We start from the raw sequence: 24,017 nt of genomic DNA on the forward strand, positions 1-24,017 counted from the left end.
GCGCCTGTTGTAGGGGATGTCAAGCGTAAAACTATTAAGGCCTTATGATTACATTGCTTACCCTAGGAGATGCAAACAATACTTGACTACATTGTACCACATAATTTGGAGGTTCTCAGACATTGGGGTAAATAATCGATTACCTACTCAACTACCCTATAGAGAATCACTAAAAATAGGTAAGCCAATCCACTTTCAACCCCAGGCGTTTCGAGTTGCCCAAACAGAGTGTTTACATGTTCCCTTAAACGTACTTCGATAACCAGCTTTATAAGCAAACGCCGGTATTTAATCCTTCAACTGTCATGCAAGAACAGGATACCCTCAGCAAGCATCGCATTCATTTTTATCACCGTTTGTCTTCTCAAGCTAAGTCATCAAAATCCTTTACATTCTACCTACGCAATGTCTCCCCCTGCACGAATGGACGCGTTGGTTGTCAAAGCCTCCAACGACACTCCGAAACTCGTCAAAGAGTCACTTCCGACGCCAAAGTCTGGAGACCACCAGCTTCTTGTCAAGGTATCTCATGTAGCTCAAAACCCGACCGATGGTATAGCGTGCCCTTCCAATATGCCCCCGTGGTCAGTTGACTTAGTCTCGCGCAGTCCAGTCCTTTGACGGCAATGCTTTCGGCGACGGTGCTGTTCTCGGATGCGATTTTGTTGGCGTGGTTGAAGAAACAGGCCCCAACGTCACCGGAATCACTAAAGAGACTATCGTCGCTGGCCTGATCTGGGGAGGTATGTCTTTTGCATTCCCCCGTGGGTCAAGACTGACTCGAGTTAGGCGAAACCAAGGGACTTGGGGGTTATAGCGAGTATACTCTTGCAGATTCGCGGATTTGCTTCCCGGTTCCTCCTGGTCTGGCCTCGGCAGAGGCTGCGACACTGCCTCTCGCATCGACCACTGCCTTGCTCAGTTTGTTCTCCAAGGACTGCCCGGCCATCGACGCTAGTGCTGCCGAAACCACCGCGGTTCTCGTTTGGGGTGGTAGTTGTGAGTCCCCCTTTGTGCTCATTCTCCTAGCTAGCATCTAGATGGTGCTTGACGCTTCCGCCAGCCGCTAATACCACCTTTAGCAAGCGTCGGCCTCTACGCCATCCAAATCGCGAGGCTGCATGGGTTACAAGTCATCACGACTTGCAGCCCGAAACATCACGACCTCGTCAAGTCTTATGGAGCGAAACACGTCTTTGACTACCGGGATCCGCAAGTAGTCGACATGATCCGAGGTGCAGCACCTCAGCTCCGCTACGTGTTTGATACCATTGGGAATGAGACTTCTTCCGGAACGGCTTCTCGAGCCATCAGTCACCCTAATGGCGTCCTGTGCACAGTCCGCCCTGGCAAAGCAAACACAGAAGATGTGTCTAAGGACATCAAAGTGACAGACGTTCTCGTCTGGACAGCTTTCCTAAAGGAGCACCGTTACGGAACTTTTTATTGGCCAGTGAGTCGTCTTGTGCCAAGCTTGCAGAACTTGAAAGACTAATAACTTTGATAGCCCAACGAGGCAGACCACAGGTTGGCTTCTGAGTGGTTTAAGAAGTTACCAGATCTCTTGTTAACTGGCGAGATCAAGCCCAACACACCCAAGATTTGTGAAAAGGGTTTGGATGGGGTGTCTGAGGGATTTGAGGAGTATCGTCGCGGTATCATCTCGAACTACAAACTTGTCTACAAACTGTAGGCTGGCTGGAAGAATGTAGAAGGTGGGATTGAGGCTGGGAGGCGAAGTGTTCTATGGAGATAAATCGACACTGGACGTCTATAGCCCATTTTAATTCTCCAAAGCCCAGAGGATCCTCAACTCTCTTGCCCGATCCGACGTCTTCCATCCCGTCTCCCTTTCAATCTTGGCGAGATGCTTCAAAAGCGCCATCTTTTCTGCGGGAAAATCACCAGTCTCTGACATTCCATCACCCTCGTCTGTTGATTCACCCACAGACGAGGGGGTGGCAGGGTGCACATGGCCACCCTGATGGTGGTCAGGATAAGGGGTTTTGCTGCTAGGGCCGAAAACTCTCCCAGCAATATACAATGGTTGGAGGTGGTTCACCCAGTTGGCACTTAGTTTCGAGGTCCAGGTTAGTGACTGGGAATAAACTATGGGCTGTGACGTACTGTGATGGATTGCTGATAGAGATGCCTCCAAGTTCACGGGCATGCCATACAGGATCGCGCTAGAGATGGTTAACCCTCCAACTCTCCATTCCCATTCAACTGGATCTAATTCGTAGCTTACCGCCCGTTTTTCATCGACTGAAGAAGTGGCCGGGACCAATCCGCTTTGCAGTAGAAGGATTGAGCCAGTATGGTAGAAGGTATTCCCACATACTATCCCCAATCAGCCTTGCAGCTCACACGCTCAATGACTTACTAGATGCAGATAATGCAAAGACAATGGTCGGAAAAGGATTCTTGTTTCCAGCATCCACTCTCATCAGCGGCTTAGCACTCTGTTGATGCCAGCGCCTCCACTGTTGAAGCTCTTCCCACGACGCCTGTGCCTTGTCCCTCCACTCAGCTGACGAGGAGTCACCGCCTGCGTTGAGGAGGTTGATGATTCTTGCAAATACGAGGATAGAAAAGTTACAGTAGTCGTCCGTGTTGCCTCTAGCAGCAACTTCTGCAAGCGAGTCCGCCTCAACCCACGAGTCAGTGGGGATGAGTGTTGTTTGGTTCAAGATGAATGCGGCCCACACATCTGCTCAGTCAATCGTTAGCAGTTATTTCCTAGATCCGTATCGTGAGTCCATGGGACGGCAGACCTATCCTTGCAAATGCCCAGAAACATGTCTTGACTATGCCTGCACTATTACCGTTCCACTTTCGCATCCGTAATAAGCCAGCACATCCCTTCAAGTACATCGTCATGTCAGCCATTCCACGATAAATAGAACGCCAAGCCAATGTATAGCCACTCACCTGAAGGTGACGCCGCCACTCGGCCACAGTTGACGCCATCATCTCGTAGACACAAAGCAAGGTGCAAGTTGCCAAGATGAATGACCCATCAACAGCATGGTCATGGCTGAGCAGAAGACGGACGGTATACTGATACAACTCGAGCGTGGTCTGTCTAGGACGTCCCCTCAAGCTGTCAAGCTGACGGGAAGCCAGAGACATGGCAGCAGCGACAAAGGGAGTAGACTCCATCATGCGATGAACGCTTCGCGCAGAAAAGTGCATGTCAGAGTCCGTCGTCTCACACCACGTGGCGGTCTCCCTTATGTAGTTGGAGATGAGGTCAGCCTTGATCTGCTGCGAGACGGGGAACCGAGGTTCAGGCTCGGGGGGAGCACGGCGGGAGAAAGCTTGTCCGAGGGAGAAGGGAGAGATGGATGAGCCAGGGAATGAAGAATCAGAGATGAGTGGCGGTCTGAAAACATCTGATGGGGGAAGCTCTAGAGGCTGTGTGACGTCGAAAGGGTGTATAGGCTCGCCGGGGGCAGCATTGTCATCGTTTAAGCCATTATGCCCTGATTCCTCAACGTAAATTCCACCTCTTCCATTGTTAAAATAGCCTAGATAAGGCTGTGAGGCTCTGGGTGTGAGATCTGAGGCGCCTCGGATGTGTTCGGAGCCAGTATCTTGTTCGACCTGGCAGTCAGAACCATTCTCGGGTGACTGAGCATCATCTCTTGTATAAGACTGAACAATGTCACCCGTGTCATCTATAATCTTGGCAAGAAAAGTATGTCAATAATTAGTGCCTGGATAATGGAGCTAGACTCACAATGAGCGTTGGGGAGGAAGGTTCCGCAGCTTTGGCCGCACTGACTTGAGCTTCTTGTCTCTGCCTATCGACAGCCCCCAGGGCAGCTACATGTTCCGATGAGAGCTGGAGTGATCTTGACGGATGAAAAGAGACCTTGAGGCCCCAAAAGCATCTGTCACGTCTTATATGGCATTCCCGATAATTGGGACGGCTTCCATCACCTGTGTGGCAAGTTATCAGAGCTCGTAAACGAACAGTAGTAGTGCAGCTATTACTCACATTTGCGTCTCCGTCTACGACAAGGAAGACTTGTGTTGAAAGTTAGCTATCCATCATCCAGACCTGAGCTCAGCAATTGGACCCACCAGCCTGCCCGGCAACGGCAATGTTTTCTTCTCTTTCGCCCTCTAGAGGCTACCTCTGATGACCCATGGGTCTCGGCTTTGCCAGGCATTGGCGAGACAGTCAAGGTTGTTGTGAGGAGTCAAAGGCTCAGGTGGGAGCGGTTAGAATTTGCACTTTTTGGATCTCTCCAACCAGAACGAATTGCTTCGAGTTGCCTTGTCAAAGCTAGAGATCGATTCCCATTGTGGGGAGAGCTCTGTGATATGATAAGGTGGCGATAGAGCGTCTCCTCTTGCAGCCCCCACTTGTTCGGCGCTTCCACATGCCCAACTAACTCATGGCATGCACTACCTCCCTATATCCTAAGAGCCTGGAGGCCTTAGGTGGACTGAACTGCTGCGTGAATGAGGTTGAACATGAGTAGCGCGCTTTAATGGACAGGGGTGCTCCAGAAGCTCATGTGAGCAACCTCATGGCAACGAATCAGTACTCCATTTGCTATTCAGACCATTCCCCTACCAGTCAGGGCCCACGAATATCCTAGGACTCATGCAGGCTACGAATCACTGAACGCCACGGCGCTTATCATCACACGGCCCACAGAATATTCTCGCAATTCGAAATGCAACTACATAACTGCTTCATAACCCACCCCCAACCACCTTGTCACACCGATCCCAAACTCGACCAAGGATACCTAAGTTCTCTTATTAAGCTGTGGCCAACGAAGACGACGCTTTCGTCAACACAGGCTAGGAATTGGTTTCTACCACGACCTCATGGTTAACAAGGAAGTCCACGACGCTCTTGCGGCATTTGTCGCCGAGCGAGACTGGGCGCAGTTCCACACGCCCGAGAACCTCGCCAAGAGCGTCTCAATCGAAGCCGCAGAACTCCTCGAGTGTTACCAGTGGAACGCCGAAGCCGACCCCAAGCGCGTCCGCGAAGAGCTCGCTGACGTCTTGACCTACTGTCTGCTTCTCGCCGACCGCATCGGAGTTGACCCGGCGCAGATCGTGTTGGAGAAGCTTGAGGTGACGAAGAAGAAGTACCCTGTCGACAAGGCCAAAGGCAGCAGCAAGAAGTATGACCAACTTGAGGATAGCCAAGCTTGACTTCTCCAAGGATGCCGTCACGGCGTGGAAGGCCCATGACGAGAGTCATAGCAACTGGCCTGTTGTTTACGTGCTGGACGATGGCCGTAACACCACGCGAGCGGGTTCGAGTCAGCTGAGGGATATTTACGTCGGAGAGTCGCTCAATGCAGCTGGTCGACTGCGGCAGCACCTCGAAACACCCGCAAAACAACATCTCAAGAATATCCACGTCATCTTCGATGAGAGATTCAACAAGTCGGTCTGCCTTGATTTAGAATCCTACCTTATCAAAATGCTGGCCGGTGACGGTGCCAATCGGGTGCTCAACCGAAACAACGGCATCACCGACTCTAGATACTTCCAACGCGAGTTGTATCGTGAGGGTTTCCGCAACATCTTTGAAAGACTTCGAGCCGATGGTGTCTTTACCCGGGGCCTTGATGAGATTGAAAATAGCGACCTGTTCAAGTTATCACCGTTCAAGGCATTGACAGACGATCAAGCAGCTTCGGTGGAGGAGATTGTCAAGGGGCTCCTCGCTGATCTCGAAAACGGTACCGACAGCATGATCGTGATCCAGGGTGATCCGGGCACCGGCAAGACGGTGGCGGCCATATATTTGATCAAGCTACTCGTCGACATTCAGACTTTTACCACACTCGAAGATTTGGACAGCGATGCGCGGTTCGCCACTTTCTTCACTGACACCAACAAGGGGTTGCTCCAGGACCTCCGTGTTGGCTTGGTCGTACCACAACAGTCACTACGATCTTCCATCAAAGCTGTCTTCAAGAAAACACCCGGACTTCATCCCTCTATGGTAATGTCACCCTTTGACGTGGGACAGGCAGATGGAACCTTTAGCCTACTGCTCGTCGACGAGACTCATCGGCTTAATCAACGTGCCAACCAACCTTCAGGAGTGCTCAATGCCAAATTTACAACCATCACGAGAGAGCTTTTCGGCGGCGAAGACTTCAGCAAGACCCAACTGGACTGGATAAGGGCCAAGAGCCAGCATCAGATCTTCCTTCTAGACGCAGCGCAGAGTGTCCGCCCCGCCGACCTACCGTCCGAGTTGCTGTCAGACCTCGTAGCAGACGCTCGCGCGTCAAGGCGGCACTTTCAACTCCGGACTCAGATGCGCGTGAGGGCAGGATCCGACTTTGTGTCGTACGTCCGCTGGATTCTCGACCCTCATCCTCTCGAACTCCCACGGATGCGACGTGACTTTGGGGACTATGACTTCCGCACCTTTGACTGCGTCGCGCGCATGCGAGATGAAATCTTCCAACGCGATGCAGAGGTTGGTCTTTCACGCATGGTCGCAGGCTTCGCGTGGGAGTGGAGGACAAAGAAGGACAGGACGGCCTTTGACATTGCGATCGGCGATACGCAGCTCCGCTGGAACGGTACACCCACCGACTGGATCTCGTCCCGCAACGCTCTTGAGGAAGTAGGATCCATCCACACGGTGCAAGGCTATGATCTAAACTACGTCGGAGTCATTATAGGCTTGGACCTGCGGTTCGACCCCGCTCGGCGACGTCTGTTCATCGATCGCGACTCGTACTTTGACAAGAAGGGCAAGGAGAATAACCCGGCCCTCGGCAAGAAATACTCGGACGACGACCTGTTGCGGTTCATCACGCAGATCTATGCCGTGCTCATGACGCGTGGTATCCGGGGGACATATGTGTACGCGTGTGATCCCGGGTTACGGGAGTATCTCAAGGGTCTCATTCCGTTTCATTCGTGAAACTCTGTACTAGAGTAACGGTGTCTCACTGAGTAGTAATTATAACTGAGTTAAGGCAGAGAGCCTCGTCTACCTCTTCTTTATAAATCAGTCTCACATGATAATGAGTGACATCTGTCGTCTGAATAAAGTAAAGTTGCCCAGGCTAAAAAGCATACCCCGAACGTCCGGCTTGGTCTAAAACGGGGCCGGGTTGTCTGCTCACCGCTGAAAGCAGAAGTAATTACTTAACCGACAGCCATATTCGAGAGCTTGGTTCTCGAACTGGCTGCTGCTATTGGTCCACGCGGCCCTCGAGTAAAATCAGGCTGCGTTGCGAATGCAAAATTGTCCATGCCAAGGCCGCCTCGCCAATCAACTTTACCAGCCCTTGCAGCCGAAAGACTCAGCTGAAATAAACCTGCCATCCTCAGCACGCCATGTCAACGCCATGGCGTTGCTGTCAGGCATAAACGTGCTTGGCAGGGAGAAGAGGGAAGCTCTAAAAACCCAGCTTTGCCGGGGTCCGCGCGAGCTTCTCCTGGAAACAACAATTCTCAGATCCTCGCCACCATGGATCGCTGGTGTAGGATTGTTCCCTTCATGGTTCTGGCCTTCCAGTCCTTGATAGCAACGACGACAGCACAGAATCCGATACCACCGACAGCAGCACCGGCGAGTGATGGTGAAGTGATTGGTTATGCCAAAGACGGCTCCACCTGTACGACACACCTCCTCCTTGGAACATTCGAACCTCATTAACACAAGCATGTTAGATCGCACACTGAGTTGCCATACCTCTGAGAGCTATATCTCATCTACTACGTACAGCGATGATGAGAAAACGTTTGGGTTCTGCTACACCGACAGAGAAGGATATCACCAAGTTCACACATCATGCCGTGGAAGCACCATTTACTACACCGGGTGGTCAGCAGGTGGTTCTGACCCATCTGGATCTTATACTTGGTACCGTCTTGAATCTCTTCCCCTAGCCGGCTAGAACTCTATGTCTGACAGCACTTCCAGTCCCACTGGATCTTGTGTCACGGCGACCATCTACAGCTTCTACAGGCCGGGGTATATATCGTCGCACGCATATCATGTCTACTGCAACACCAGAGAGCCCATGTCTAGATATTTTATAGAGAAACCAACGGACTGTAGGTGCACCGCGTCAAGGGCGTGGCTTTCTCTAGCTTTGGATCTTTGAGCTGATCTCCTTGCAGGGTCGGTTCCTTCTGCAACCTCAACAGATGATAGCGATGACACGAGGTCAAGCGGAATAGAAAGGGGTGGGCCTAGCCCAGGTGTTATTGCAGGCGCGGTGGTCGGAGCCCTCGCTGGCATCGCTCTGATTGCCTGTGCCCTGATAATCGGTTTCCGCATGGGAAGACGGCATCCCCAGCTGGACAACCAAGAGTCGGGGTCGAAGAAGAGCTTCAGGAACACCATCAGTTCCTTTCCACGACCAGCCATCGCACGGAGTCGCCCCAATGACAATGGAACCCCGGAAAGGGACCTGCAGAACGACGTTTCCGTCCTTCAGGTGAATTTCTCAGATGACGCAACTGCGAAGAGGGCATCCAAGCTGCCGAGTCCAGCACAGAGTCCGGTCAGCCAAGTGCAAAGCATTCCACCACCCATCAGCCCCCAGCCCTACTCTACAACTGCGGCCGAGAGTCACAGGGTGGAACTCCCAACTGGGATCGAGTCTCAGGGCTGGGCTAGGTCGGACGCACATCCATTGCCGTATGAGGTTGATGCGCAGCCGCAGGCGCATGAGGTTGACGGAGCGCCGAACACTAGGGCATCGTCACCATGAATAAGAACAATGAAGGAATACCACCTGACCAGCCTAGGTAGTCAGGATATAGTTACTGCGACAGGCATCGATTCGGAGAATTGATAACTGTGTCATTTACTGTGTGGCTATGGCTTCTTGTCATAACAATAGTGGATCTGGAGACGTGACTTCGAAGAGAGCATATATATAATAAAATCACTTTATAGTTACGTCTATAGAAATTGGGATATGGTGCAATGAGGTTTTGATCTTGTGTTCTTTGCTATAGTTGAAGCTAGTTGAGCCATAGATAGTTACGTTCACAACTGTTGAACCTCGAAGGTGAGCCCCGTTTGCCAATTAAAGGATTTAGGGTCTGATTAGACGTTTTCTTCTTTTACATTTAGTCTATCTAAGTCACCGGCGAGAGGTTCAATTCCGATTAGACAGATCACCACAATCCCTCAACGTGGTCCCCTCACAGCCCATCCAACACGTGGACCACTGTGTCCTCAGCATGCCCGGCTCATTCTAACCGGATGCCATCCCATAGGCTCTCTACTCGGGCTTGCGACGACGCCATTTAATAACTGCTGGGTTCATCGGTCGGGAGAACATTGACTGTAGACTACTATTAACCCACAGAGTACATGAGAGGATACATCAGAACTTACCGAATAATCTGTTGCCGGAATCGGCGCCTTCGGATCAACTTGCTCCATGTGGCACAACCTCACAAAGGTGGCCACGATGGCACCAAGTTGCGCATACGCATAGTGCTCGCCAACGCATCGATGTCTTCCAGCACCAAAAGGTAGATACGGGCTGCTCACTGCCTTGCTCATCATGCCAAATCCATAATCAACCTTTTGCGAATCATCCACCGGCCCCTCGACGGGGTCGGCCTTGTCCCAACGATGCGGATCCCACTCCAGGGGTCGAGGGAAGAAGTCTTCAGATCGTGCCAGGGTGCCGGGAGATGCGAGCAAGGTATGGGATGGAGGAACAACCCACTCAGTACCCGGTACAGGCATGGGGGATTTGACTTCGCGCATGATTGAGTGGATGGGGCTGTGTAGACGTAGAGTCTCCTTGATGACTTGGCCGTTGAGCGTTAGCTTCTGCACATTTTCCCAAGTCAGCGGAGCTGGTGGCGAGCCAAGAACTTCGAGCTGTTCCTGGTACATTTCCTCGACCAGATGCGGCTTATGGGCGAGGTTGAGGAAGAGCCATGCGCCGCTTGCTGCTGTGTTGTGCTGACCACCCATGAGAATGGCGATCAACAGTCGCGCAACATGTATGTCGGGGAGAACCGTGCCATCCTTATACTGCGCATCCATAAGAGTCCAGATCATGTCGGTCTCATCACCCTGGTTTCCTTGTTCGCGACGCTGTCGAATAATGTTGGCAAACAATCCCTCCATAACGTTGCGGGCGTGGTCGCGACGTCGGTTTTGCGGCAGAGGAAGCCATGGCATGACGAAATTGATGGGCTGGAATCCATCGTCAAGGTGGCGGTAGAGAAGAGCAAATGTGCTGTCAAACATGGAGCGGACCTCGTTTCCTAGCAGCGAGCCGGAAGCGGTGTAGATGGTGATTTCAGCCATGACCTCGGTGATGTTGACTTGTCCAGTTTCTCCTTTGAAGTAGGGCGAGGTGTTGACATAGTCTTCAACTTCCTTGACGAACTTGGGGATATAAGCACGTAACGCTTCCGTGGTCAAGCCAAGTTTCAGAAGCTGAGGTGGTCAGACGCGGACAAGAAATGAGTTGGGTGAACATACTCTTTTTTGATCCATGAATCTCGCATTGGAACAATCATATACCACTTCCTTTCCAAAAACAGGCGTCGTGAGCTTTCCATACACCTCCTCGGCGTTCAAATCTGCATGCTTGCCATTGAGGATAAACTCATTCCCTTTCTGGCCGAGAAAGACGGTAGTCGGCTTCCCAAGCAGAATGAAGGTAAAGCAATCCCCATATTTGGCCTTGCAATCGAAAAAGAACTTGTACGGATCGATACCATACTGAACAGAGCTGCCAATGAATGGAAATACGTGAAAGACGACAGGCGGTCGGTTCCGGTCGGGGAAATACAGCTGCCCAATCACATTGCGCGCAATGGCGATGACAACGACGAGGCCGACGGTAAAAGGGATCGAAATGGAGAGCGGCAGAGCTCGAAAGCTCCCGTATAGAGACTCCATTGGAGTGTGCGTCGCAGCTTTTTGCCCTTTTGAGAGAGAGAGCACACCAAGAACAATTTTTACAAGTGGTCAGACTGTCAGCATCATTCGTTTGATTCATTTTGCATCGTTATCGCTGGATGAGTAAGCTACCTAGCGAACCAGGGCGGTGAGGGACTGGGGTTCACATCTAAGTGCGAAGGAAGCTGCGATCCAATGTTTCCATCTCTCATGGGGCTTCTCATCCCGCCAGTCACTGTTCTCATTGCCCCAGGTCATTTAGGCATATGGGGATAACTTGATGGATCATACGACTGAAAATTCTTATATGCCGAAACGAAAGGGAGAAAAAGTAAGCAAAAATGCCGAGAATGGGATTCGAACAAGAATACGACAACACCTCTCAGGCAGACTGTCCGGGGACCCATGAAATACTGAATACGGTTAGCCCGTCTCACGCCTCAATCACAAGTGAAAGAAGCAGGCTTGCACAACAATAGCAGACGAATAATTATTGATTAAAAGTAAAGATTGCAAAAAAGGATTTCCCAAGTCTAGGAGTCGAACCTAGCTCCCTGCCCCCCACATTCAGGGCACAGTGTTATGTTTTTTAAACTGCGCGTCAATCAGGATGTTTCCGCTACACCAACTTGGGCAGTGTCTATATCCACAAGCCGCTCTTTATGGTTAGCGCGTGGCGCCCAGCTGCACAATGGACTAGATTCACACGCACTTGTACCCGCCACGGAAGATCAGAACAAGGCAATCGGCCAACATCAGCGCTTGTTTATTCCAGTATGTTGAACTATGGAAGACCCGAGAGCTCCTTGAGTCTGCCGAGATAAATAAAGGCTTTCAGGCTAATCTAATCTCTGTAGCCTCATGCCAAGTTGGCCGGATCACAAAGCCAGTGATTCACCGTGGTTCAGGTAACAAGCAGAGCAGGTTGAGCGAGAGTTGCAATTTGGTGCAAAGGACACAATAAAATCACGAAATTAAAGATCAATTTCAGTTATGCCTAGGTCAATTTCACCCGTTCGCTTCCTTTTCCTAGCCACTCTGGTCGATAACGCCCTTCTCCTTGTCATTCGTCGGTCGGCGAGAGTTGGTTATGATGCTCTCTGCCTGTTCCCCCAGAATCACGTCGAATTTCTATCACAGAGTCAGAATTGCAATACTGAATTTGCATGAGCATGATGTACTTACTGGTCCTTCGAAGCGATGTCCGTAGAACAGCCAGTAGAGCGCGATGAGTACCACCAAGATGCCAATAACGACACACACGTAGTCTAAGGTGTGTTAGCACAACATACACGAGCACTCCATTGGCAACACTTACTCATTGTGTTTCCCGAAACCGGAATTGCTGTCGGAAAGCAAAAGAACTGAGACATGTCAGACAAATACTAGAACAAAGCCGAGGAGGACTTACAACGGAGGTGACGACGACGAAAATGCAAGCAAGCCAATTAACCGCATGTCCCCATCTTCCTAGCTTGAAAGGTGTGTCTGCATTCTGATGCGCGTTTAAAATTCCCCGACCCCGGATCAGCAGAGTAATGACAGGGAATGCATAAGAAACGTTGAGCAAGATCGTGCACGAGGAGATGTAAGCTCCAAAGGCCACACTAGGACCAAGGTACAAAAGACCAAACGCAACGTTAAAAAGGTAGCACAGCATGATTGCTCGAATCGGAACATTCAGACCAGGCTGAATGTGAGCAAAGTAATCGGGAAAGATGATGCCCTTGTCACGAGCCATGGCAAAAAGGAGTCGGCTTGCGCTCGTGGTGCTTGCATTTGTACCGTTGATGAAGCAAACTGCTAGCATGAGGGTCAAGATGGTCGTTGCTGCTCGGTTCTTTGTTGCCAAGAGGATCATCTCGACGATGGGCATGCCAGTGGCTGATGCGGAGATCGCGGCAATGTCAGGGAGACAGAAGAGCATGATGAGGATAAAGGCGCCGCCACTGTTACACTACTTAGCAAGTATTCATAGCGAATAATGGGTTGAAAAACTCACGTAACTCCACCAACTGCAATGGCGTATACCATCGCTCGAGGTGCATCTCTGGCAGGGTTTGGCATCTCCTCAGCCATGTGCAGCACCACATCAAAGCCAATAAGCGACAGTGCCGACTGAAGAAGGCCAAGGATCCATGCCATTCCATCAGACCAGCCAGTCTGGTTGTCAAAATTTGTAAACACAAAGGATGCATCGCTCTTCTTGGACATGGCGAGCAGGACGATGCCGATGATGATGACGCCCAACACAGACCAGAAGACTACTCAAGTTAGATGGGAACTGTTAAAATTTAATGGGAAACTTACGTGCTGCGTCATTCCATCGGCCGAGGATTCTGTTGCCAAAGATGTTGGCGATGGTTGCAAAGGTGAGGATGGCTAGGAAGATCAGGTAGGTGCTCCACTGTGTCACGACAAACTTGTCGTTGGAGGCCACGACAGCAGCAGCACAGATGAACTGGGCTATTCCAAGTTAGCATATACACGACACTAGGATAAAGTCCACGTACCAGCAAAGAAGCCCTGGACGGTGACAACGACAAGCCAGCCGCCAATGTTGATCCAGCCGACCCAGAAGCTCTACAACATGTCAGCAATATGCCCAAGCAGGGACGTATATGTCCATACCATGACCCGCTTCCATCTCTCAGTGCACAAGGCAAACACAAAGTGATATTGTCCACCGGCCGTTGGCCAGATGGCTGCCATTTCTCCAAGGCTCGCGGTGAGGGCAAAGTTGCAGATGACGCAAAAGATGAAGCCGTAGACGAGGGATACAGCACCGCCCGAGGGGAGAACGAGACCGATGGATCCAGCGAGGGCAATCCAAGTACTACACATCTGTCAGTCATCGAGTATCCATCTGAGGAGGACTACTTACTTGAGGATGGCAAAGGCCATGGCCACCATGGTCAACCTCGACAGTCGAGGCTGTAAGTGGCCCTCATGGGGGTTCGATAGAGTCGATTCAGACATTTTTGATGCAAGTTGTCAGATGTGTCAAAGGCCTTTTTGGCACGGGAACAAGCCGTCCATTTATCTTTCTCCAGCCGTCACACAAAGCAACGTGTGTCCAAGACAAACCCCTCGTTAATCCTCGGACAGTTCGGACCGTCTCGGCCAACGGCACACAATCAGGTCTCCCAAGAAACAAGATGAGGAGGTTGAAAGTAGTTTCCTCTATCAAAGATATCGGCATCGCCACAACGTCTAGTTTACAAGGTGGCGCTCTGATAACGAGGGATGTTTTACTGCTTCTGGTAATTTTGCGAGAATCTCCGCATTCCCGGTTGACGGTGTCAAAACGCGGGGTGCAGTAGCGTCCTTTTGATGGATAGACGACGACCCCAAAGGGGTAATTTTGCGAGAGGTCCGCATGGAAGGCAGGGATCGTGATCTTGATGATATCAACTCCCGAGATACAGGCACTCGAAGAATTTCCTTGAAGGGAAATCTGGTATCAGCAGGGCGTTGACTGTGACATTTTAATTAGTTTTTCTACACGGTCCGTGGTGGTTGCAAAAGGTACATAATGGCTCCCTTTCCCCGTGATGGCTTTCCGCTCTTCAGGATTCCAATCACTCGCAAATTAGGCTTGTGCACTCTTTCATCATGTCTTCCAGAGATGGTTTTTCTTGGACCCAGGAGCAGGGGCTCAAGCCTGGCGTTCCCTGCATTGGTGCCATTCAACCTCCGACCAATCTCAACAATGCATCACCAGACGTCTTTGATGTAATTGTTGTTGGTGCAGGATACTGTGGACTCACAGCCTCTCGAGACACCTCTATATCTGGCAAGTCCCCCTTTCTCTCATTGTCATGGCTTCCCGCTAACACAATCTTCTACAGGCCTCAAGGTCCTCCTCCTCGAAGGACGCGATCGCATCGGCGGCCGCTCATGGTCATCCAACATGGGCGGATACCCATTCGAGATGGGTGGCACCTGGGTCTACTGGGGCCAACCCAACGTCTGGAGAGAGATCCTCAGATACCAGATGCAGGATGAGCTTGAAATCTCGTACGACTTTACAAGAGGCGTCAACCAATACTTCCTGGCTGGTCCTGATGGCACCCAGCAGTTTAGTCACGAAGAAGAGGTCAGTAGTTCCGCCCTATCTTATTATCAATAACTCACCATCACAGGACGCCATCATGGACTCTGGCCTCCGCAAGCTCGTCAACGTCGACGGCGACCTAGGCAGAAAAGTCATCCCCTACCCCCACTCTGCCGCCTTCACACCCGAAACCCTCCAATACGACAAAATCTCCGTCGCAGACCGCATCAACGAGATCAAAGACTCCCTAACACCCAACGAGCGCATCGGTGTTGAAGCCTTTGTTCTGCTATGCAGCGGTGGTACCCTCGAGACAACCAGTCTGTTCGAGTTTCTGCACTGGTGGGCTCTCTGCGAGTACTCGTACGACGGCTGCATTCGGTATCTGGTAAAGTACAAGTTCCGTGGTGGTCAATCAAGCTTTGCTATCCGCTTCTTCCGTGAAGCACTGGCCAGTGGTAACTTGACCTACTCCTTCAACTCTCCCATTGCCAGCGTCAAGAGCACAAAGGATGGCGTGACAGTGACCACCAGGGGAGGCCAATCCTACCGAGCCAAGAAGTTGATCAGCGCCATGCCCCTCAACGTCTTGAACGCCGTCACATTTGATCCTCCTCTGCTCAGGGGAAAGAAGACGGCTGCAGACATTGGACATGTCAACCAGTGTATCAAGGTTCACGCCGAGATTCGCGAGAAAGATTTACGTTCCTACACTGGTATCAGCTACCCTCACAACAATCTCTACTACGCTCTTGGCGATGGAACTACTCCAGCCGGTAACACACATATCGTTGCTTTTGGTGGAACGCATCAGCACTTTCACCCTGAAGATAACATCGACGAAACCAAGAAGGCTCTTCAAGGATTGGTTCCCATGGACATCCAGCGCATAGTAAGTCAATTGCAACAGATATAAAAGCTCAACTAATATCTTCAGGTGTTCCACAACTGGTCCAGAGACGAATTTGCAAAGGGCGCCTGGTAAGAAACCTTGTCGTTGAACATTGGCCTTGACTAACACTTCCCAGGTTCTTTTCCGCCCCCGGCCTTCTTTCCAGCCATCTGATAGACATGCGAGCCCAACAAGGCAACATCTACTTTGCAAGCTCAGATTGGGCACTCGGCTGGCGAAGCTTCATCGACGGTGCGATCGAGGAAGGAACTCGCGCGGCAATGTCGGTTCGAAGGGATCTGGTCGAGTCACCGGCGAAGCCCAAGTTGGCGTAATACTGTCATTTCTTTTCTTGGTTTGAAGTAACCAGTTGATGTCTCTTTGTTGTACACAAAGAGAATCTATAGAACTGCTGTATATGTTCCAAAGCTTAAAGCATACCTCGTTTCGTACATGGTCGGAGGCTACTGCGTTCCAACTAAATCCCTACTGTATATATAAACTCTCGTTATACCTTGGATAGACACTTAGCTACCTCTGCTATCAATCGAACTTGGTTACATCAATCCACCGATTAACACATCACTAGACCTGACTGGTTTGCCTAGACTGCACGCCGCCACCAGATCCGCCATTAACCCCTTTTCGGCTTTGCGATTTCCTGCGTTTCTCTCGGAAATATTCCAATGGGCTGCGGGATTTGACGACCCAAGTAACAACCTGTATCCATGATTCGCCAGCCCACAAGCGAATTTCGTTGAGCTGTTCAGCAGCCTGCGCGAGTAGGCGCAGCGACAAGTGTCGGTCCCACCTCCAATGTTCAATCTCAGAGCACATGAACCACCAAACCTCAATAGTCAACCACGTCAGTACAATAGACGTGCTGATCCAGTAGGTGAAATATATTGACATGATAGGCTGTGACGACGAGGGACTGGCGGAGGCGGGGCTGTCGGAGGATTCGCTCCAGTTTGCGGGCTGGTTATCCATGTCCCTCCAGTGGGCCTTGAAGTCGAATATAGGCATAGCAAAGATTGTCTACACACGGTTTGCGTCAGCTTGGGGGGGTGAGGCTTTAATATCTCGGAACTACCTACTGCCAACGCTGTGATAGGTAGGTACGCCGTTGCAACAAACCCGAGCCCCATGCTCCATCGTGCGTCTTTTCGTGCGGAGTTTTTGATCATCTACAAGAAAAGACATTCGAGAGTCAGTCTATCATCAGCTTTACAACAGCATGCATCAATCTCTATTCTTCCGGACGGGGGGGTTAGACATCACCTCCTCAGCCGTCGTGGTAGCAGCCTTGGCGTTTACCGCGATAACCCCAGAAACAAGCTCAAGATCATCACCGATGTCATCGAATAGATCAATAAAGCAGTGAGTATTATCCCAAGTTAGTTTCTTTTTTTTCGCATCGGGGATTTCCTTGAGTTTCTCTTCTCTTTCTGCGAGCTCCTTGGCGTGGCGCTTTAGTTTGCTTAACTGACGCAATGCAATTTTTATATCCTCTGCTATGACAATGCTGTCGGTGGAAAGCTCGGATAGACCTTTGGTGCATTCTGCGATACTCCATGGCTGATAGCCAAATTTGAATGCTTTCCGGCCATTCTTATAATACCTAACATCTTCAAAGTTGTCCTGTAGTTGAAGTGCTTTTGTCGCGTGCTCCTTGCGAATGTTCGCCAAGCGCTCTCGCTGTAGCTCAAGGAAGACAGCGGGTAGCAGTAGCTGATGGTTCCGTGAGCTCCCACACTCTCTGAGCAAGGTGGTGGCTTTTTCGACGTCTTTTTGGGTACAGCCGAGGATGATGCCGAATGAAGTATCGTTGGAGTGGAAGTACGTTGAGGTGAATGCAAGGTTTTCCTTGAAATCCTCCATGCCAGTGTCGAAAATGGCTGTGTAAACGGTCTTTTCTGTACCTGCAGGGAATGGTTCAGTCATTAGGCCTGTGTATGAACGAATCAGGAAGGGTATCTTGCCTTTTTCCGGTTCGACCACGTCCGCCACTGAAAAGTAAGGGGTACGCCGCTTTAGTACCTGGCCCATGTGCGTATGTGCCTGGAAATGCTTGAGGGCGGCCTTGGCGGCTTCTTTAGGAGATTCGTACCTCGAGGTGACCTTGTTGAATGGGATGTTGGAGAAATCCGCGCGGACTTCGCGGCTGTCTTCGGCGTCGTCGATGAGGTCGTCGTGGACACGTTCTGGTCTACCGCACAACCTATTGATCGATTACATATCAGCTATATTTTCAATAATTCAAAATGCTTTCCCATGTAAATAAACTTACAAGATGCTGAACCCGCTTTTGCGTGACTCGGGTTCTGTCTTCTGCTGTGCTTCATGTTAGAATCGGAGAGGTCGACATGCTCGACCTGCGTACCTTGGGACCTTTGAGCCACTCTCCCAGATCCTGATCATCCATTTTCGGAGCGTCCTGGTTCGGGGGAACAATCATATTCCCAAAACGAGATAGCACCCTACATCTCGACAAATCTGGCTCGGGTGCGTTTTTTGGCTTGGACCTTTCCTCAATGTGTAAGTGTTTATAGGCTTGAATGCGCCAGTCCATGTTGCTTGGTGAGTCGACGGACAGCCGCATAAGTGAGGAGTCGATGCAAATATGCGGAGGAGGAATTCCAGGCTGCTAATAAGAGGTAATTATCTGAATTACAGTGTCCAATTCCAAGTGCAAATTGCTGTTACATTAAGTGGCGCAGCTGACTGAAGTCGTGTAACTCCTGGTAAGCATCTATTAGCTACGGTTTACGCAACTTGTGCCAATAATATGCATGCCCAGCAATTACGCCCAAAAGGGTAATCCGATGGAAAATACTGCCTTGGTGCCTTGGGATTCAGCTCGCCACAATCTAAACCCGTCAGGGTGCGACGGGCTTCTCGACTCCGACTTAATCACAAGGCTAACAACTAAGACTGCAGTTACGCTAACCACAAACGACGGTACAAAAGCCCAACGAGACGACACCAAGCCTTTGTCACTTCACAATGCCGATCATCGCCCTGGACAGCGAAAATGAACATGTCGAGGAAACATTACAGGAATTAAAAAGAATCTTCAAGCTGAGGAAGCTTCCAGTCACTGTGCGTTTAGCCTAGGCACAGTTCCGTCCAACAATGACCTGACTTTAGACACTGCAGGAAAAACGCGGTCTATATATGGTGACTATACTTCGCAAACTGACCGCTGTAAGTTCAAGATTGAGGAAAACAAAAGAACATAAAGAGTTTGACCATGATGACAGGCTGAGGAGAAGAGGCTGGAAGAAATCAGTGAGGGTGTGGTAGCCAACAAGAGTACGACCGGGTAAGGGGGCGGGTAGTAGAGGAGTCACACCTGGAATGTGGCTGCAGGAATTATCAGTCAGAACCAGTCGGATGCCACCAGACCTCCTCTGACACCAGTAGGCAATGTGACGATTCCATAATGTTGATGTTGAAGCGAGAAGAAAGGAACGTGATCCAAATTGTTATAGAGGTAGTTTTTTATCTCGCATGTGAGGCATATCGACCACCTTCCAGAAGCCTTCCACGATAGCCTAGCAATGCCTATCCATAACGAGGTTTGAGAAGTAAGAGACCATGACAGCATAATTAATGAGTCGTCAGTGTATTGGCATGGTACCGATTTCACGGCCTGATTTCTGTCTCAAATTGATCTCACCAGAGGAAGAAGCAACCGGGGAGGCGGATATCAGGCTCCGAAGACAGCTGGGTAGCCGGCACATACCAGCTGCGAGACCTTGTCTGTACGAGCTCGCTTACGGGTGTTGCAAGGATCTTTCTGGTGCCTATTGGGTCGGCTCGCGAATTTCCAAACCCATCTCCGCCTCGAATGGCAGTCCCGAGAAACGGGGAGGGTCTAAAGTGCACTTTAATTGTGCCCAGTTTCGGCATTAGAAGGGGCGGCTCTGCCATGCTCATCTTATTTGCTATTTAAGGATTGGCATGAGGGAATAAATGCCAGGCCTTAATCAATGTTGCCATGTATAACGCAGCCACCCCTTGGCGCCAAGTGACAGGTGTGTTAATCATCTTTTACCGAGTGATCCTGCTTGCATTTTGGGCACTCGGAAGCCGCCAATAATACTTCTCTTTGACGGTTGGTTGCAGGGAAATGCAATAAATACAGGATCGGTCTACACCCAGCTTTTCAGCTCCGCGGAGAGGTTAAGCCACAAGTGCTCAACTACTCTGCCAAGTGGCCCTTCTCAGTATTCCGACGCTGACGGGCTTTTTCGATTCCAAATAGTCACCAGAGTTGTTAGGGAGGCTACATTATACTTGGGGGAAAGTCTTGGCAAACCTGACCTGAGGCGTTGAGCTGAACATGGTCAGATTGCATGCCACATCACACTTCAAGGCGTACCGGCTCGCCTTGCGGGACAGCAGCAACCATAGGATACTGTTTGTAGATTAACTACCAGCCAAACAGGCAACCGAAAAAGTCCGGATAGGTAGCAAGGAGGCCTTAAATATCCCATCGCGCATCTGGAGTCTACTCGAGGGATAGCAATGAAGCTGGGGAGGACACCTTGAGATAGCCCAGTTGGGAGATTCGGGGAGTTCGTAAGAGCTGCCACCAGAATTCTGTCTTCTGGCTCAGTTTTCTCATCAAGAGTCGGGCTTCAGCTATAACGCAAAACACAATATACCCCAAATTGTTCAACATTTAATTTGAAGCCCGGAAATCGCTCGATCTTCTAGCTCCGATTACCCATCACGAGCCAGGCTTCAGCTACAATAAATACATTATGAACATCATAACATCATATCCCAATCCTAACATAGTGGCCTTTTCTTAGTCTTCTGCTGCCTGTAGTAGAAGGCTTATACCTAGCCATATCATGAAAGGTTAACCGTCTCAGGGGGTATTTAGCTGCTCAAATCTCCGTATGACAAAAAAGAGAGAATTATCCCTTTCATCAAGACTGCAGCCAAATTTGTATATGTCGCTACCGTAAATTCCGGGTATTTTCTCTATTTAAGATAAGATGTATAAATGCAAACAAATAAAGGAAGACGTAAGAAGAGCTAGAAAAAAAACGAATGAAGATACGAGCCCACCTCAGTCACCAGGCTCACCAAACTAGCCTTGAACTTCCCTATGCCACCATATTATAACCCCGCCAGCAAGTGCCCGCAAAATCTAGATTTTGTTCAATTCAGGAAACGAATCAGACCAGCCCAATCATGTCTTAGTGCTCGGGAGAATTACCACCCTCGTTCGACATGAGCTCCACCATAGACTCCCTCGACTTGGGGTGAAGGTTGCTCGGATACCATATATAAAAAGCAACCATGACCAAGAACATCAACACCGAGTCAAACACAAACGTCGGCCACTCGTACTGCTGAAGATATCCTTCCTTATCCATGATGTACTCGATCACCCGAAAGACGTTCCTCACCAAGACCATCATCGACGTCCAATAAAGCATGTGCAGGCACGATTTCCATGGAACATCACTCACGGTGTAACTCTCAGTCAGATGAGTCTTGTACCGCAAGTGAAAGACAAGACAACAGATCATAAAACCAATGAACAGAAGAACCTGGAGGATCAACCCAGCAACGACGATTCTATTGCCAAGCGCGACCTTTTTGTCGTCGTCGTCGGCTAGCATGCCTGCACCACTAGATTGGACGTTAAGAGTGGCCAAGTCGCCGACGACGAATATGATTGTCGTCCAACGAGGGGAGATGAGCGAGAATTCTTCCCCTCGGAGGGCCCTGACGAGACGAGAGTAGACCATGTACAGCGTTGCGGCGAAGAAGACGGGCGGTATAAGCAGGAAGACAGCCTGCATGATGTAGAAGATTAATGATTCCGTAGCGTTCCAAGCAGCTGCTCGGAAGATGTATCCAAGCACTTCACCTAAGACATAATGTCAGTCTAACAAATTGCCACAGTCCGTCGCAAACTCACATATGCCGCCAATAAAGAATGGCATGCAAAACCATAGTCTCGTTTTAAACATTTTCCATCCATGTGCCATAGTGATAATGCTGAAGAGGACGGTGAATATTATGGAGCCAGGGAGACTGGGCACATATTGCCACAGATAGACAAGGCCCTTGTACTTGTTCAGAGTCGGCATGCTCAGAAGAGAACTTATCGTTGTTGTTGATGCGGTTTAATGTTTGGCCGCTTCCAATGGGTGTTGGTTCGAATTGTCAGACAGGGTTGACTTGGGCGTGGTGTAATTTCGTGTTGTCGGTGTGAAGAACAAAGAAAGGTGAACAAGGACGGCAGCATCTCTTATAACCTCCGCGATCTCATCCCACGCCTCTCCTCCTCATACGATCAACCAATGGTTTTACTCCCATCTCGGTTGCTGACACGCGTGTTCGTTGAAATGTCCTGCCACCCAATCTTGAAATCCAAGCCTCATCTAGGGTAGGCGGTAAAAAGGACGAACACGCGTGTTAGCTAATCAGATTTACAGGGGATCACCCTTGTCTTTAACCTCGTTTGGTTTAGCTCCTAGTGGCTTGAACATGGGTATGGCTCCTACAGATTAGCGACCATGTTCCCTTGCGACGTGATGATGCGTCTTTCCACAAGCAAGTCAGCTTCTTCACCCCTAATGAGTCTATCCACGCGTCCCTCTTCCTGCTGCCTCTCGTATAAACATCTGGTCTTGTGGATCTTGGCCTAGCTAATCGACGCATCGCGTAGAAGGGTACCATTTCCCCCATCTTAATCGCCCATCCACCCTCCACCTCTTGTCCTACCAGATGCTCCGCCGTAGCCACAAAAAGTCCCGTAGAGGTTGCACAGAGTGGTGAGTTTAAGGCTGAGGCTTTAATCCATGTACCTGGCTTTACCCCTGAGCATGTACTAACGTTGAACAACAGCAAGCAACGGCACGTCAAGGTACTTGCTCTTTGAAATGCAACCTATACCCTCCATAGCTAACTGGAATCCTTTCGACGAATCAGTGCGATGAAACTCGCCCAGCATGTCGTCTCTGTACTGTATCTGGGCGCAGCTGCAGCTTCACATCCCAAGCACCAACCCAGAACCCTTCAAACTCATCTCAAGATGATCGGCCAAAAAGTCCAGTCGATAGTCACAGTTCATCATCTGGCATCACCCCAGTACCCGAAGTCACGTTACCAGTCCCAAATTTCGAAGAGGCCATTAACCTGGAACATATGGAACTTCTCATCCACTTGACAGTCGATAGAGGCATGTTTAATCTCGGCGACGACCTCCAAGATGCCTTTTCAACCATTTCCATTGCTCTCAGGAAAGGGCTAGAGTCCCCATATCTGCTCTACCAGCTTCTCGCCTTTTCAGCCCGCCATCTAGCCTTTCTCAATCCAGATCGCGCCCCTCACTACCTCCACCAAGCTGTTACCCTCCAGACCCGCGCCGTATCCCTCTTCAACACCACCAGACCAGAGGTGAACCGGTCCAACTGCGTCGCTATTCTTCTCTTTTCGGTGGCTCTTGGTCATCATCTTCTGGCCGACTCGCTTTGTAAGCGGGAACCGGGGGGCTTAGAGGGCTTCTTGACACATTACGTGCAGTGCATTGAGATGAACCGTAGTATCTATACTATTGTTCGCGCTGCATGGCCGTTGTTGTTAGAGTCAGAGCTAGAGCCGATCCTTTCGTGGAGCTCCGGAAACACATCACAACCTCCGAGAGGCAACCACTGCCAACACATCAAGGAGCTCATAGAAAAGGCTGAAGGCCTAAGTCAGGAGGAAAGGGAAGCCTGTCAAACAGCAATCAACTACCTACAACTCGGGTTTGACGCCTTGCCTGACGGGGCAAACCGGTTTGGGATGATATTCACGTGGACGATGCTTGCGCCGCCAGAGTTCACGAACCTGTTGTCGGTGAGGAGACCCGAGGTTCTGATCCTGCTAAGCTACTACGCTTTGTTGTTACACTATGGAAGAAGCATGTGGCAGGTTGGCGATGCTGGAGTGTACATATTAGGTCTTATCGAGGAGTATCTCGACTCAGAGTGGCATGAGTGGCTTGAATACCCACGATCAGCTATAATGAAAGACCTCGAATAGCATCCTTGACAAAAACCGATACATTGGCGTGCTTGGTATAGTCGCTTTGTGTTGCCACCGTGTGTACCCAAACGTCAAGGCGGGAGATGAAGCTGGGTCGCACAGCTACTAGG

The 24,017-nt window shown here is 50.3% G+C and overlaps 10 protein-coding genes across 10 annotated transcripts; 5 read left to right on the forward strand and 5 right to left on the reverse strand.

The window, feature by feature from the left end:
- Positions 1-423: 423 nt before the first annotated feature.
- On the forward strand, positions 424-1,693 carry NECHADRAFT_41262 (uncharacterized protein; the record flags this gene model as incomplete). Its single annotated transcript, XM_003050963.1, has 5 exons — positions 424-553; positions 609-743; positions 790-999; positions 1,083-1,453; positions 1,508-1,693. The coding sequence occupies 5 exons, from the start codon at positions 424-426 to the stop codon at positions 1,691-1,693; spliced, it is 1,032 nt and encodes a 343-aa protein (XP_003051009.1).
- A 179-nt stretch (positions 1,694-1,872) lies between these two features.
- NECHADRAFT_80852 (uncharacterized protein) lies at positions 1,873-4,156 on the reverse strand (the record flags this gene model as incomplete). Its single annotated transcript, XM_003051374.1, has 8 exons — positions 1,873-2,009; positions 2,128-2,340; positions 2,384-2,710; positions 2,826-2,862; positions 2,932-3,687; positions 3,743-3,945; positions 4,004-4,017; positions 4,143-4,156. 8 exons carry the CDS (start codon positions 4,154-4,156, stop codon positions 1,873-1,875), a joined length of 1,701 nt encoding a protein of 566 aa, XP_003051420.1.
- Positions 4,157-4,848: 692 nt separating this feature from the next.
- Positions 4,849-5,184, forward strand: NECHADRAFT_93899 (uncharacterized protein; the record flags this gene model as incomplete). Its single annotated transcript, XM_003050964.1, has 1 exon — positions 4,849-5,184. The coding sequence occupies one exon, from the start codon at positions 4,849-4,851 to the stop codon at positions 5,182-5,184; it is 336 nt and encodes a 111-aa protein (XP_003051010.1).
- Positions 5,185-7,477: 2,293 nt separating this feature from the next.
- On the forward strand, positions 7,478-8,729 carry NECHADRAFT_80854 (uncharacterized protein; the record flags this gene model as incomplete). Its single annotated transcript, XM_003050965.1, has 4 exons — positions 7,478-7,625; positions 7,736-7,834; positions 8,053-8,067; positions 8,134-8,729. The coding sequence occupies 4 exons, from the start codon at positions 7,478-7,480 to the stop codon at positions 8,727-8,729; spliced, it is 858 nt and encodes a 285-aa protein (XP_003051011.1).
- A 519-nt stretch (positions 8,730-9,248) lies between these two features.
- NECHADRAFT_41888 (uncharacterized protein) lies at positions 9,249-10,897 on the reverse strand (the record flags this gene model as incomplete). Its single annotated transcript, XM_003051375.1, has 3 exons — positions 9,249-9,311; positions 9,365-10,429; positions 10,475-10,897. 3 exons carry the CDS (start codon positions 10,895-10,897, stop codon positions 9,249-9,251), a joined length of 1,551 nt encoding a protein of 516 aa, XP_003051421.1.
- A 1,029-nt stretch (positions 10,898-11,926) lies between these two features.
- NECHADRAFT_80856 (uncharacterized protein) lies at positions 11,927-13,876 on the reverse strand (the record flags this gene model as incomplete). Its single annotated transcript, XM_003051376.1, has 9 exons — positions 11,927-12,028; positions 12,083-12,165; positions 12,216-12,261; positions 12,309-12,846; positions 12,900-13,161; positions 13,208-13,363; positions 13,411-13,480; positions 13,529-13,733; positions 13,782-13,876. The coding sequence occupies 9 exons, from the start codon at positions 13,874-13,876 to the stop codon at positions 11,927-11,929; spliced, it is 1,557 nt and encodes a 518-aa protein (XP_003051422.1).
- Positions 13,877-14,512: 636 nt separating this feature from the next.
- On the forward strand, positions 14,513-16,181 carry NECHADRAFT_80857 (uncharacterized protein; the record flags this gene model as incomplete). The annotated part of the gene is made up of 5 exons (XM_003050966.1): positions 14,513-14,632; positions 14,670-14,996; positions 15,043-15,846; positions 15,892-15,935; positions 15,983-16,181. The coding sequence occupies 5 exons, from the start codon at positions 14,513-14,515 to the stop codon at positions 16,179-16,181; spliced, it is 1,494 nt and encodes a 497-aa protein (XP_003051012.1).
- A 250-nt stretch (positions 16,182-16,431) lies between these two features.
- NECHADRAFT_80858 (uncharacterized protein) lies at positions 16,432-18,418 on the reverse strand (the record flags this gene model as incomplete). The annotated part of the gene is made up of 5 exons (XM_003051377.1): positions 16,432-16,884; positions 16,944-17,033; positions 17,128-18,067; positions 18,137-18,180; positions 18,230-18,418. The coding sequence occupies 5 exons, from the start codon at positions 18,416-18,418 to the stop codon at positions 16,432-16,434; spliced, it is 1,716 nt and encodes a 571-aa protein (XP_003051423.1).
- Positions 18,419-21,062: 2,644 nt separating this feature from the next.
- Positions 21,063-21,965, reverse strand: NECHADRAFT_41210 (uncharacterized protein; the record flags this gene model as incomplete). Its single annotated transcript, XM_003051378.1, has 2 exons — positions 21,063-21,742; positions 21,794-21,965. The coding sequence occupies 2 exons, from the start codon at positions 21,963-21,965 to the stop codon at positions 21,063-21,065; spliced, it is 852 nt and encodes a 283-aa protein (XP_003051424.1).
- Positions 21,966-22,605: 640 nt separating this feature from the next.
- Positions 22,606-23,904, forward strand: NECHADRAFT_80860 (uncharacterized protein; the record flags this gene model as incomplete). The annotated part of the gene is made up of 3 exons (XM_003050967.1): positions 22,606-22,652; positions 22,726-22,744; positions 22,783-23,904. 3 exons carry the CDS (start codon positions 22,606-22,608, stop codon positions 23,902-23,904), a joined length of 1,188 nt encoding a protein of 395 aa, XP_003051013.1.
- Between the last annotated feature and the right edge of the window lie 113 nt (positions 23,905-24,017).

This window comes from Fusarium vanettenii (assembly GCF_000151355.1).
Source record: "Fusarium vanettenii 77-13-4 chromosome 5 genomic scaffold NECHAsca_5_chr5_3_0, whole genome shotgun sequence".
NCBI classification, from domain to species: domain Eukaryota; kingdom Fungi; phylum Ascomycota; class Sordariomycetes; order Hypocreales; family Nectriaceae; genus Fusarium; species Fusarium vanettenii.